The sequence below is a fragment of the Oncorhynchus keta genome, chromosome 33 (assembly GCF_023373465.1).
Source record: "Oncorhynchus keta strain PuntledgeMale-10-30-2019 chromosome 33, Oket_V2, whole genome shotgun sequence".
NCBI lineage: Eukaryota > Metazoa > Chordata > Actinopteri > Salmoniformes > Salmonidae > Oncorhynchus > Oncorhynchus keta.
This window is the reverse complement of record NC_068453.1, coordinates 12,532,352-12,547,851: the sequence shown is the minus strand read 5'-3', so window position 1 is coordinate 12,547,851 and position 15,500 is coordinate 12,532,352. Positions and strand designations below refer to the sequence as shown.

General features: G+C 40.4%; 1 protein-coding gene across 3 annotated transcripts in view; it reads left to right on the top strand.

Moving 5' to 3' along the window:
• Positions 1–15,500, top strand: part of LOC118366239 (solute carrier organic anion transporter family member 1C1-like) — a 70,216-nt gene that overhangs the window by 38,756 nt on the left and 15,960 nt on the right. For 2 of the 3 annotated variants that reach the window (XM_035748753.2, XM_035748752.2), the window contains exons 3-4: positions 806–947; positions 11,420–11,552. In XM_035748753.2, coding sequence (XP_035604646.1) covers positions 806–947; positions 11,420–11,552 — 275 coding nt within the window. Of the gene's footprint in view, positions 1–805; positions 948–11,419; positions 11,553–14,876; positions 15,379–15,500 lie in introns of those variants that run through there. The other variant, XM_035748754.2, reaches the window with a different exon arrangement.

The following is a 15,500-nucleotide window of genomic DNA, read 5'->3' as shown; positions in this document are numbered from 1 at the left end:
GATCTGTTTGTGCTATCTTGCCATCACCTTGTCACTAATTTCCAAACATGTTTGGCACGACAGTTCCATAAGGACATCAGAAACAGACTGGGACACACACGGGGTTCTTCAGCAGTCCCAATAGGATAACACTTTTTGGTTCCAGGTAGAATCATTTTGGGTTCCAGGTAGAATAATTTTGGGTTCTACTTGGAGCCAACAAGGGTTCTTTTAAAGGATATCCTATGGAGACATCCGAAGATCCCTTTTAGGTTCTAGATAGCACCTTTTTTTTCTAAGACTGAAGGCCAATCCATAATGTATAAGTTCCCTCTCCTAGTCAAAACCAATCCTTTCTTCATCAGTTGCTAGGGTTGAGTCATCGGTCTCTCACATAAGGAGCCATCTTAAGTCTGATGTAGACCCTTAATCCTCTCTTTGTCCGGGTCTTCCTCAGTACCCTGTAGTTACAGATACACTCTGCCTTCCCTCTCAACCTCCATCCCCCCTTTTCCTTTCCCTCTTCTATCCTCCTCTCCTCTGTGCTTCTATGATGTAGGCCTAGTTGAATATTAAACAGGAAATGTGATAGCAGGAGCTAAAATAGGCTAATGAGCCTATGAAAAGTAGAGCTGTGGTGTACATTAGAGCAACACAGGGGTAACTCTCCCTCTCTCTGACGATGAAAATCTGGATACAAGTACAACCCGATATGTATTAATTATTAACAACCAATATCTCTTTCTCCCCATCCCCTTTCTTCTACTGTATGTCTCACTTTCTGCCGCCTTCCTTTCTCCTTTCTTTTCCCCCTCATGCTCTTCAGATGTTCCTTGTGGCTCTGTCGTTTGCCTACTTTGCCAAGGCCTTGTCTGGCAGCTACATGAAGAGCACAATAACCCAGCTGGAGAGGCGCTTTGACATCCCCAGTTACCTAACAGGCGTCATCGACGGGAGCTTTGAGATAGGTAAGTACGTGTCTGCGTCACAGGTCCCCATCCCCCATGTCCTCACCTCGTCCTCATCCCCAGGGCTATTTTGGGCTTCCGTTCTATCCATGTTGTTGTGAAAGAGAAGAGATGTGAATGAATGAATGGGTCACCAAGGCCTTCTAGGAAGTCTCATTTATCAGGTGAGTGTGCACACAAAACTATCAACCTTGTGTGCACCAGATTTCCCACAAAGGTTAGTATTTATTAATTTTGAACTTGTGGGAAAGTGTACAGCTCAGACCATTCGTACGCACAACTTCTAGTGGTCGATAAATTGTATTGCAAGCAAATGTTGTTCTTATGGGGGAGATGGTGTTTGATTGCACAAGAATAATTAATTTAAAAAATTCAAACATCTGCTTAATGATAAAACAGATGCATTAGATGTTGTTAAGAAGATAGCATAGCAGCATGTAGCCTAATATATTTATTTTATTATTTGGCCTAAATCATAATCATATTGCAGGACATGTCTCTCCTTTTCTGACATGACTGGTTTATTCCCGCTACAGAAGAAATATTAGGCTACCATTTATCCAACGCTCATTCAATAGCCAAGCGTCCTCAAAAGTAAATAGACCGGTAGCCTACTTAAAATATTTGACATTATGGGGAGGCTACAGTATTGCCGTTTGGTAAGAGGGCAACATCATAGCCTATTTCATCTCAGAGCCTATACCAAGGAAGGAGATATAAACACAATGATGTACTGATAAACAAAATATTGAACAACAATTTGTGTTTTGATTAGGAGGTGTTGGCTGAAGCATTTACTTCTAAATGGTTTGAATAGACAATCAATCTTGCAGAATGCGCGGCCAGTGTTTGGCTCTCGCTATAGGCGCCATGCAAGTCACTGAAACATATTCTGCCTACACCTTTACAGAAATCTGATCAATCTTACCATTGCACCTTCTTTGAGAAACTGTCATGGCCCAGTTCAATCATCAAATTCAAATCAAAGTGTATTGGTCACGTACACAGATTTGCAGATGTTATCGCATGTGCAGTGAAATGCTCATGTTTCTAGCAGCGAATGGCGCCGTTTCCCCCTACTGTGTGGATTCCGTCTCTATGGGTTTGGTTAAGGTTAAGGGGTCAATTATATAATTTGTCATTTTGCAGTGTCCTCGTAGAGTCTCCCTTCAGCCCAAGCTTTAGGAGTATATAGAAACACCTCTCTACCTCAAGCCTTTCTTTTTTGGGGGGGCTAGATCAGCGTTAATAATACAGACAGATTGTGGCTTCCATCAATGTGTAATTGTCTGCATATTTACCAAATTATCACACATAATTTCCAATCCCCCATGTATTTCTTATATGTATATAAAATATATACACTACCGGTCAAAAGTTTTAGAACACCTTCTCATTCAAGGGTTTTTCTTTATTTGTACTATTTTCTACATTGTAGAATAATAGTGAAGACATCAAAACTATGAAATAACACATATGGAATCATGTAGTAACCAAAAAGTGTTAAACAAATCAAAATAGATTTTATTTGAGATTCTTCAAATAGCCACCTTGATGACAGCTTTGCACACTCTTGGCATTCTCTCAACCAGCTGCAGAATGCTGTGGTAGCCATGCTGGTTAAGTATGCCTTGAATTCCAAATAAATCACAGACAGTGTCACCAGCAAACACCATAACACCTCCTACTCCATGCTTTTACGTTGGGAAATACACCATCTCACAAAGACACAAAAATCTAAAATTTGTACTGATCAGACCAAACAACAAATTTCCACCAGTCGAATGTCCATTGCTCGTATTTCTTGGCCCAAGTAAGTCTCTTCTTCTTATTGGTGTCCTTTGATAGTGGCTTCAATTTCTGAGGCTGGTGACTCTAATGAACTTATCCTCTGCAGCAGAGGTAACTCTGGGTCTTCCATTCCTGTGGAAGTCCTCATGAGAGCAAGCTTCATCATTGTGCTTGATGGTTTTTGCGACTGCACTTGAAGAAACTTTAAAAGTTCTTGAAATTTTCCGTATTGACTGACCTTCATGTCTTCAACTAGGGGGCAGTATTTTGATGTTTGGATGAAAAACATACCCAAATGAAACTGCCTATTTCTCAGGCCCAGAGGCTAGAATATGCATATACATGGCAGATTGGGATAGAAAACACTCTAAAGTTTCCAAAACTGTCACAATATTGTCTGTGAGTATAACAGAACTGATATTGCAGGTGAAAACCTGAGGAAAATCCAACCAGGAAGTCTCTCTGTCTCTCTGTTCCATTGCATGCCTTCCTCCATTTAAAGGGATATAAACCAGATTCCTATGGCTTCCACATGGATTCATATGGCTTCCACATGGTGTGAACAGACTTTAGACATAGTTTCAAGCTTTTATTATGAAAAATTAGCGAGAATGATCACATCGCGTCAGTGGATAGCTGGGTGCCCTTAGATTTTTGCATGCGCGAGCAGCTTGGAGCAGACCTTTTCTCTCTCTCAATTAAAAAAGCTACCGTCCAGTTGAAATATTATCGATTATTTATTGTAATAACAACCCGGAGGATTGATTATAAAAACGTTTGACATGTTTCTACGGATACTTTACAGATACTATTTGGAATTTTCATCTGGCCGTCATGACCTGCACGAGCCTGTGGATTACTGAACAAAACGCGCCAACCAAATGGAGGTTTTGGATATAAAAATAATCGTTATGGAACAAAGCAAACATTTATTGTCTAACTTGAGTCTCATGAGTGCAAACATCCGAAGATCATCAAAGGTAAGCAATTAATTTTATTGCTTTTCTGACTTTCGTGACCAATCTACTTTGCTGCTTGCTGTTTGTAATGTTTTGTCTGCTGAGAGACCTGTCCTAACATAAACGCTTGGTTTGCTTTCGCTGTAAAGCTTTTTGAAATCTGACACGCCAGGTGGATTAACAACAAGCTAAGCTGTGTTTTGGTATATTGCACTTGTGATTTCATGAAAATTAAATATTTTTGTAATTTAATTTGAATTTGGTGCTCTGCAATTCAGCGGATGTTGACGAAAATGATCACGCTAAAGGGTTCGGTGCGCCAAGAAGTTAATGTAATAATGGACTGTCATTTCTCTTTGCTTATTTGAGATGTTCTTGCCATTATATAGACTTTTACCAAATAGGGCTATCTTCTGTATATCCCCTACATTGTCACAATACAACTGATTGGCTCAAATGCATTAAGAAGGAAAGAAATTCCCCAAATGTACTTTTATCAAGGCACAACTGTTAATGGGAATGCATTCCAGGTGACTACCTCATGAAACTGGTTGAGAGAATGCCAATGCCATGTGCAAAGTTGTCATCAAGACAAAGGGTGGCTATTTGAAGTATATAATTTGATTTGTTTAACACTTTTCTGGTTACTGCATGATTCCATATGTGTTATTTCATAGTTTTGATGTCTTCACTATTATTCTACATTGTAGAAAATAATACAAATAAAGGAAAACCCTTGAATGAGTAGGTCTTCTAAAACATTTGACCGGTAGTGTATATATATATATATATATATATTGTAAGATTCTGGTTGAATGAAACAGACAAGAGTCCCAGCTTACAATAGTCAAAATGTTTATTCACGAGTACTCCAAGTCCATTATACAAAGACTTCCATTTTATACCTTGCTCCTTACTTACGCACATACTTCCACACAAACAGTAGGTATCCTACGCACATACATACACACAAACAGTAGGTGAGTTGTATCCTTCTCCATAGTTCTCACCACTGTGTATCACTACCCAGCCGACAGTTCCATTCCGCCGAGATTAGGGAAACCTTGAGAAGTTCTCCCTGTCCTATCATACGTTTCTCAGAGTTCTAGCCAGGTCGGGTCAAACACAGTTTAATTGTTCTCTGTATTTTCTTAGGCACACGTATTTCTCTCCCTTACAGGTCTCTACTGAGCCTAGTAGGACTTACATTTAATACTTCGATTATTGCTTATACATGCTAAATAAACTATAATCCCTAATAGTTAGGTTTCAGGGTAGAATTATTTAATCATTATCTTTAAAAATATAAATTATTTTATCAATCCACCCTTAATGACTAAATAATACACACTGATATATCAAACACTATATGGAAAAATAAATGTTATACAAGAATAAACCAAACCAATACCTGTATTTACATTCAATACTCATCAATGACTGTTCGAGGCCTATGTCCAATTATATCTCTTCCTGTTAGGATTTTCATCATAATCTTCATGAAAGGAACCGTCTGTCTAAACATTGAAGATAGTCTCATCTAACATTGGCTGCTCGTGGTTAAAAGAAACGGAGCCATCTCCTAGGCCTGGAGATCTGTATTCGTCCTCCCACTGGTCGGAGCTCGGAATCGGTCCGTATCTCACCATCTGTTGCGTCATTGACCTCTCCAGAGTCCTGGAAATGAGACCTTGCATACACGGAATCAAACAACAGCCACACAATTCCAACACAGTCATACAGGTGAAGGTTGCCCACAACACAGTGATTATGACATGTTTCCATTTCCCAAACATACTGTCTGTCAGGATTTGGCCAGGGTTGTTCGGGTTTTTGGTCACTAGATGCCCCCATTGTGCCTTTTGACCTTTTGTTTTCCCTTGATCCCCATTATTATTTGCACCTGTGCCTCGTTTCCCCTGATTGTATTTAAACCCTTTGTTTTCCTCAGTTCTTTGCTCTGTGTTTGTATGTTAGCACCCAGCCCTAGTACTCTGTGAACTCTTGTTGATCCCGGTGGACTCTCTTGTGGAATTCTGTTTTTTGTTTTTGTTCTTGTTTGTTTGTTTTTGAGTATCCTTTGAGGCTTTTTGTGCTATACCTTCCACCTTGTGGATTTACCTTTTGTCTTGGAGGATTACCTTTGTTCTTGTGGAATTCCTTTTGAGGTTGTGGAGTTACATGTTTTCCTGAAGAACTTCACTTTTTACTTCATTAAATACACCGTCTCAAGTACTGCTGTGTCTGCCTCATCTTCTGGGTTCTGCCGACTATTCGTGGCTCAGTTGGTTAAGTGACTGTTTCTCACTCCGGAGACCCGGGTTCGTAACCGGGTCCTGACACTGTCAAACCAATTTGTTAGAGAATTATCCACCCCAGAGTTCTCTGCTAATTCGTAAGCTAATGTGGTTAAACCAGCCAGGGCCTTGGTTACTGATCCGTCTGGAGCTGTGTTATCGGGGATAAAAGTACAAAATTCTGATCCGAATATCACACACACCCCTCCCTTCTCAGCCAGTAGCATATCCAATGCTATTCTATTCTGCCCTACCGTCAAACTAGTTGCAGCTGTTTTTTCTGCTAACCCTTTTATCGCATCTCTAGTATAGTTGATGAAACACTGTTGGTTATAGTTTGATATCATTTATCCAATCTACATTTTTCTTGAAAGTTGACCACCAGAAGATGCTTGATTCCAATCCAGCTAATATCTGATTTTTAGCTTTGAACTCATCAGGCACCCCCTTGGAACCCCAATGCTATCAATGTAAACTATTGTCAAAGGACCCTGACGGAGCACTCCTTATCTCTCTTGGCACTAGGTCCTTGTCTGATAAGGGTGAAGGGCATGCCTAACTGTACTAATGCACAAATACCGGTCCAATTTGTAGTCAGGTTAGGCCACAGATTCATACCTCCACACAACCACCAGACATCCGCTCTAGGCCTTTTTATCTTACTAAAGTCCTCAGAACTCAACCTACCAGTCAGGTCCCTCATTGTCTCGTAGGTTGTAACATTTTCTGTTCTATTGCATGTTCTTACTTCCCCTACGTTCCTTCCGTGTGTGTTGTATCGAGCCATACAATAATGGTTTCCTCCTGCAACTGTGAAAGGGGGAAGTCTGGATGTAATGTGCACATGGGGATACAGATAATGCAGATCAGTGCAATTGTCATTGTCTGGCTTCCCTGCCTTCATGAACAGCTTTACCATACAGGCCATTCCCCTGGCTGAATTAATTCCATTGAGTGGAAAGGGGATGGTTGTCAACTGAGGTTTGGCTGTGGCGCAGGCATAACATTCTTCTTTCTAGCTGTATACTGAATCCATTCCAACCATAGGTTGAAATCCCCAAACCCAGTCTCCACCTCAATCACTTCCTTAAGATCTTTCGTCTGAAATATCCGCACCGGTCCTTGGCTCTGGATGGCTACATCCGTTTTGTCAGGGGAACTGCTTGGACTCTGACTGGCCGTAGAACTATCACCGGCTCTAACCTCTGCTACCCGGAATGGTACCGTAGTGTCGACCGAAACCTGGTCAAAACCAACATACCATAACCCGAGATCCTCTTTCTTTATATTTCTAATGGTAATTCGTACCTTTATGCAATACTTCCCTTGCTCCAGATTACAGTCAAAAACCCTCACCTTTACAATACTCAATCTGTTTCCATATTGGGTGTGTGGATTTACATAGCCTTCTCTCTCTGTGTGAGCTATGACCTGATTCCATGAATTACACGGGGACCTGCACAGATATCTTCCATAAAGGCCCATAGTTCTAGACTGCCAAGGGATCAGAGACCCCATTTGGTCTACATAGAACTCACCTTAGACATCCTTTCCTTGCTCTACTCTCACTTCCTTTTTACCCAGATTAACCTTTATACTTATTTTACACCATAATTTGCAAATAAATTCATTAAAAATACTACAATGTTATTTTCTGGATTTTTTTTCTCATTTTGTCTGTCATAGTTGAAGTGTACCTATGATGAAAATTACAGGCCTCTCTCATCTTTTTAAGTTGGAGAACTTGCACAATTGGTGGCTGAATAAATACTTTTCTTGCCCCACTGTATCTAAATAATGACTTAGGTAGTATGGGCAACTTATCCTTGTACCAAATCTCTTCCGAATCCCTCTATTCCTGTCTTAGGATGTGCGAGTCCTTCTCATGCCCAGCGAGCATGAATAACTCACCTATTCTTTCCAGTAGGCGAAAATATAACCCCTACTCAAACAACGTTCTGCCTTACCTCTATCGTAAAATTAAAACACATTTTTCAACTTCCTCTTCTCTTTCAGCTTCACACTTATGAAATGTCCAAAACTTAAAAGTCACATGCTACATAAACTATAATCCCTATTTTCAGGGTAGAATTATTTACTCATTATATTTAAACATATAAATTATATTATTCACGCAGATGAGCAGGGACCCTGGGCATCTTCTTTCTTTTGGTGTTTTTCAGGTTCAGTTGAAAGGCCTCTTTAGTGTCCTGAGTTTTCATAACTGTGTCCTTAATTGCCTAGCATCTGTAAGCTGGTAGTGTCTTAACAACCGTTCCACAGCCCGCTTGGAGGTAGACAAACGACACCTAAAGTCAAGATTCTCTGGTCTGATGAAACCATGCTTGAACTCTTTGGCCTGAATGCAAAGCATCACGTTTGGAGGAAACCTGGCACCATCCCTACGCTGAAGCATGGTGGTGGCAGTATCATGTTGTGGGGATGTTTTTCAGCGACAGGGACTGGACGATTAGTCAGGATCGAGGCAAAGTACAGAGAGATCCTTGTTGAAAACCTGCTATATAGTGCTCAGGACCTAAGACTGGGGCAAAGGTTCACCTTCCAACAGGACAACGACCCTAACCACATAGCCAAGACAATGCAGGAGTGGCTTTAAGACAAGTCTTTGAATGTCCTTGAGTGGCCCAGCCAGAGCCCGGACTTGAACCCAATCGAACATCTCTGGAGAGACCTGAAAATAGCTGTGCAGCAACGCTCAACCATCCAACCTGACAGAACTTGAGAGGACGTGCAGAGAAGAATGGGAGAAACTCCCCAAATACAGGTGTGCTAAGCTTGTAGCGTCATACCCAACAAGACTTGAGGCTGAATACTTATGTAAATGTAATATTTCAGTTTTTTATTTTTAATACATTTGCTTTTTAATGCCTTAATACATGTGTGTAGTTTGATGAAGGAAAAACAAACATTTAATCAATATTAGAATAAGGCTGTAACGTAACAAAATGTGGAAAAAGTCAAGGGGTCTGATACGTTCTGAATGAACTGTATATATTATTTACAACAATATATTGAAACATTTGCCAAATACATTGGCAGTTAATTCGGAAAATACATGTTTATATTTTTCTATTTTAATATATTATTGAAAAAATGTGTTGTTATTGAAATGAAAATACTACTCATATTACAGAGCAAGCGGTAAAGCTTCATATGACACCAATTTTTGCCTTGTAGCATCTACAGATGAGACATTATGGAGTCTTAAGGGAGGCTAAAATGTCAGAAATATGCCAAGTTTGATTCATTATTTCTCAATTGTGTTTTTAGATACAAATTTCAAATATATGTCAACAATATGTCCTTTTTCTGCGTTTGGTGAGGAATCACTCTATAGTGGGAATTAGGAAACCAACGGTGCCACTATGTTGTAACTCACCATGGCACCACACTTACAGTTGAAGTCGGACGTTTACATACACCTTAGCCAAATACATTTAAACTCAGTTTTTCACAATTCCTGACATTTGATCCAAGTAAGAATTCCCTGTTTTAGGTCAGTTAGGATCACCACTTTATTTTAAGAATGTGAAATGTCAGAAAAATAGTAGAGAGAATGAATTATTTCAGCCTTTATTTCTTTCATCACATTCCCAGTGTGTGAGAAGTTTACATATACTCAATTCGTATTTGGTAGCATTGCCTTTAAATTGTTTAACTTGGGTCAAATGTTTCAGGTAGCCTTTCACAAGCTTCCCACAATAAGTTTTGGCCCATTCCTCCTGACAGAGCTGGTGTAACTGAGTCAGGTTTGTTGTTCTCCTTGCTCGCACACGCTTTTTCAGTTCTGTCCAAAATGTTTCTTTTGGATTGAGGTCAGGGCTTTGTGATGGCCACTCCAATACCTTGACTTTCTTGTCCTTAAGCGATTTTGCCACAACTTTGGAAGTATGCTTGGGGTCATTGTCAGTTTCGAAGACCCGTTTGCGACCAAGCTTTAACTTCCTGACTGATATCTTGAGATGTTGCTTCAATATATCCACATAATTTTCCTTTCTCATGAAGCCATCTATTTTGTGAAGTGCATGATGCTGCCACCCCGTGCTTCACGGTTGGGATGGTGTTGTTCTGCTTGCAAGCCTCCTGCTTTTTCCTCCAAACATAACGATGCTCATTATTGCCAAACAGTTATATTTTTGTTTCATCAGACCAGGGGACATTTCTCCAAAACGTACGATCTTTGTCCCCATGTGCAGTTGAAAACCGTAGTCTGGCTGCTTTTTTATGGCGGTTTTAGAGCAGTGGCTTCTTCCTTGCTGAGCAGCCTTTCAGGTTATGTCGATATAGGACTCATTTTACTGTGGATATAGATACTTTTGTACCTGTTTCCTCCAGCATCTTCACAAGGTCCTTTGCAGTTGTTCAGGGATTAATTTGCACTTTTCGCACGAAAGAAGGTTAACCTCTAGGAGACAGAACGCGTCTCCTTCCTGTGACGGCTGCGTGGTCCCATGGTGTTTATACTTGCGTACTGTTGTTTGTACAGATGAACGTGGTACCTTCAGGCATTTGGAAATTGCTCCCAAGGATTAACCATACTTGCAGCGGTCTATAATTTGTTTTCCTGGGGTATAATTAGTTTTTCTTTTGATTTTCCCATGTTGTCAAGCAAAGAGGCACTGAGTTTGAAGGTGGGCCTTGAAATACATCCACAGTTCACCTCCAATTGACTCAAATGATGTCAATTAGCCTATCAGAAGCTTCTAAAGCCATTACATAATTTTCTGGAATTTTCCAAGCTGTTTAAAGACAGTGAATTTAGTGTATGTGAACTTCTGACCCACTGGAATTGTGATACAGTGAATAATAAGTTAAATAATCTGTCTGTATACAATTGTTGGAAAAATTGTGTCATGCACAAAGTAGAAAAATGTCATGCACTACTTTGTGTCATGCACTACTTTGTGTCATGCACAAAGTAGATGTCCTAACCGACTTGCCAAAACTATAGTTTGTTAACAAGAAATTTGCGGAGTGGTTGAAAAATGACTTTTAATGACTCCAACCTAAGTGTATGTAAACTTCTGACTCCAACTGCACATCAATTAGAGGAATTAGGCATTGTGATTGTGAATAAATCAAAGCAGACCATTGTGTCAGAGCTGGAGTCAGTTCCATGTCAACTCGACAATTCAAGACTCCATTCAGGAACAGTCTCCCAAATAGAGTTGTAACTAGAATTACTCTATTTGAAAATACATTTCACTTTTGAAATTTCTAAATTGAATCTCGATTCATCAGATTTGTCAATTTGAGAATTTAAATGGCAGCTAAGAACAGTCAAATTCTGTGTCTGTCTGTCTGTCTGTCTGTCTGTCTGTCTGTCTGTCTGTCTGTCTGTCTGTCTGTCTGTCTGTCTGTCTGTCTGTCTGTCTGTCTGTCTGTCTGTCTGTCGCCCTACCAGGTAACCTGTTGGTGATAGCATTCGTGAGTTACTTTGGTGCAAAGCTGCATCGGCCCAAGATCATAGCCATGGGCTGTGTACTGATGGCCATGGGAACATTCATCATCGCTCTGCCACACTTCCTCATCGGACGGTGAGGTTTTACTGACTTTTATTTTGAAGGAGGATTAACTTACAATGCTTGCGTTTCCAGCTTCCTTTTCAAATAAAATGTTATCACGTACACATATTTAGCAGATGTTATTGTGGGTCTAGTGAAATGCTTTTCTGAATGCACTTGTGGTACAGTAAGCTAAAGCTTATCTGAATATGTGTAGTGTGTGTGCATGTGTGTGTATTCTAGACTGAATCACGTTTCCAGTTATCCTGTGTTTAAGGGAAATGTCAGTCTAAAGTGCATTCAAAAAGTATTCCGATTTCTTTTTTTTTACACATTTTTTTACAGCTTTATTCTCAAATTTATTAAATCTCGGTTCCTCATCAATCCACACCCAATATCCCATAATGACAAAGCAAAAACAAGTTTTTAGGAATTTTTGCAAATGTATAATACAAATGAAAAATGGAAATATCACATTTACATAGTATTCAGAACCCTTTACTCAGTACTTTGTTGAAGCACCTTTGGAAGTGATTAAAGCCTCGAGTCTTTTTGGGTATGACGCTACAAGCTTGCCACACCTGTATTTGGGGAGTTTCTCCCATTCTCCTCTGCAGATCCTCTCAAGCTATGTCAAGTTGGATGGGGAGCGTTGCTGAACAGCTATTTCAGGTCTCTCCAGAGATGCTTTATTGGGTTCAAGTCCAAGCTCTGGCTGGTCCACTCAAGGACAATCAGAGACTTGTCCCGAAGTCACTCCTGCGTTGTCTTGGGTGTGGGCTTAGGGTCGTTGTCCTGTTGGAAGGTGAAACTTCGCCCCAGGCCCTGAGCGCTCTGGAGTAGGTTTTCTTTGAGGATCTCTCTGTACTTTGTCTGTTCACCTTTCCCTCGGTCCTGACTAGTCTCCCAGGCCCTGCCCAGGTCCACAGCATGATGTTGCCAACACCATGCTTCACTGTAGGGATGGTGCCAGATTTCCTCCAGACGTGAGACTTGGCATTCAGGCCAAAGAGTTCAATCATGGTTTCACCAGATTAGAGAATCTTGTTTCTCATGGTCTGAGAGTCTTTCATTTCCTTTTGGTAAACTCCAAGCGGGCAGTCATGTAACTTTTACTGAGGAGTGGCTTCTGTCTGGCCACTCTACCATAAAGGCCTGATTTGGTGGAGTGCTGCAGAGATAGTTGTCCTTCTGGAAGGTTCTCCCATCTCCACAGAGGAACTCTGGTGCTCTATCAGAATGACCATCGGTTCTTGGTCACCTCCCTGACCAAGGCCTTTCTCCCCTGATTGCTCAGTTTGACCAGCTCTAGGAAGAGTCTTGGTTGTTCGAAACTTCTATTTAAGAATGATGGAGGCCACTGTATTCTTGGTGACCTTCAATGCTGCAGAAATGTTTTGGTACCCTTCCCCAGATCTGTGCCTCGACACAATCCTGTCTCTTAGCTCTACGGACAGTTCCTTTGACCTCATGGCTTGTTTTTTGCTCTGACATGCACTGTCAACTATGGGACCTTACAGTGCCTTGCAAAAGTATTCATCCCCCTTAGCGTTTTTATTATTTGGTTGCATTACAACCTGTAATTGTGTAATTTAAATAGATATTTATTTGGATTTCATGTAATGGACATACACAAAATAGTCCAAATTGGTGAAGAGAAAAAAATAATTTGTTTAAAATAAAAAAAATTGAAAGTGGTGCTTGCATATGTATTCACCCCCTTTGCTATGAAGCCCCTAAATAAGATCTGGTGCAACCAATTACCTTCAGAAGTCACATCATTTGTTATATGGACACAGGTGGACTTTATTTAAGTGTCACATGATCTCGGTATATATAAACCTGTTCTGAAAGGCCCCAGAGTCTGCAACACCACTAAGCAAGGGGTACCACCAAACAAGGGGAAATATGACAACCATGGAGCACTCCAAACAAGTCAGGGACAAACTTGTGGAGAAGTACAGATCAGGGTTGGGTTATAAAAAAATATCTGAAACTTTGAACATCACACGGAGCACCATTTTTAAATCCATTACTAAAAAATGGAAAGAATATGGCACCACAAAAAACTTGCCAAGAGAGGGCCACCCACCAAAACTCATGAACCAGGCAAGGAGGGCATTAATCAGAGAGGCAACAAAGAGACCAAAGATAACCCTGAAGGGGTTAACTTAAAGTGGTCCTATGGACAAATACTCCAATCTCCGCTGTGGAGCTTTGCAGCTACACTCCACAGAGCTGGGCTATATGGAAGAGTGGCCAGAAAAAAGCCATTGCTTTAAAAAAAAAATAAGCAAACATGTTTGGTGTTTTTGCCAAAAGACATGTGGGAGACTCCCCAAACATATGGAAGAAGGTACTCTGGTTAGATGAGACTAAAATGGAGCTTTTTGGCCATCAAGGAAAACGTTACGTCTGGCGCAAACCCAACACCTCTCATCACCCCGAGAACATTATCATGGTGGTGGCAGCATCATGCTGTGGGGATGTTTTTCATCGTCAGGGACTGGGAAACTGGTCAGAAATTAAGGAATTTTGGATGGCGCTAAATACAGGGAAAATCTTGAGGGGAAACCTGTTTCAGTCTTCCAGAGACACGTTTTTAGGGATGACCGACCCTAAGCATACTGCTAAAGCAACACTCAAGTGGTTTAAGGGGAAACATTTAAATGTCTTGGAATGGCCTAGTCAAAGCCCAGACCTCAATGCAATTGAGAATCTGTGGTATGACTTAAAGATTGCTGTACACCAGCGGAACCCATCCAACTTGAAGCAGCTGGAGCAGTTTTGTCTCGAAGAATGGGCAAAATCCCAGTGGCTAGATGTGCCAAGCGTATAGAGACATATCCCCAAGAGACTTGCAGCTGTAATTGTTGCAAAAGGTGGCTCTATAAAGTTTTGACTTTGGGGGGGGGGTGAATAGTTATGCACGCTTAAGTTTTCTGTTTTTTTTCTCATTTTTTAGTTTCACAATAAAAAATATTTTGCTTCTACAAAGTGGGAGGCATGTTGTGTAAATCAAATGATACAACCCCCCCAAAAAAATGTTTTTAATTCCACGCAACAAAATAGGAAAAATGCTTAGAGGGTGAACATTTTCGCGAGACACTGTATATAGACAGGTGTGTGCCTTTCCAAATCACGTCCAATCAATTGAATTTACCACAGGTGGACTCCAATCAAGTTGTAGAAACATATCAAGGATGATCAATGGAAACAGGATTCACCTGAGTTCAATTTCGAATCTCAAAGCAAATGGTCTGAATACTATGTGAATGTTCTTCTTATTATTTTTTGTATATACATTTGCAAAGATTTCTAAAAACCTGTTTGTGCTTTGTCATTATGGGGTATTGTGTGTAGATTGATGGGGGAAAAATGTATTTAATCCATTTGGAATAAGGCTGTGACGTAATGTGGAAAAGGTGGAAAAGGTCAAGGGGTCTGAATACTTTCCGAATGCTCTGTATTTCTGTGTGTTTGGATAAAGTCTGGGAAAGGACAGATATCACTGTGACTCTGTAGTGATATGCTAATATACTGTATTTTGTACATATTTTCTACGTTGTATACCGTCGTTTGTGGGATGACGCATGGTTGTGTGTGTTATCATGTGCTCTCATTGGCTTGGCTTGGTCATGAAAGTTTGATCAGTCAGAATGTTGCATCCCTCCCACAAGATGGGAACATAGTGAATCTTAAAGAATATATGCTGCGCTGTATGGAGTCTCTTTACTGAACGACAAGAGAAGTTTTACTACATGCATTTTTACAGCTGTGGGATGTTTTTCCAAAAAACACATTCAGTTGCCAATTGTTTTGTATTTTACAGCGGAAGCCAGGAAAGCTTCTTCCTATCGTTAAGTATCGCGTATAACATGATGTACTTCAATGTATAAAACGCTGTTTCCTAAATGTTTCATTGCACTCCTGTTCTGCTTTGTCTCTGTCCTCTCTAACTGTATAACGTGGTGCTTTCTC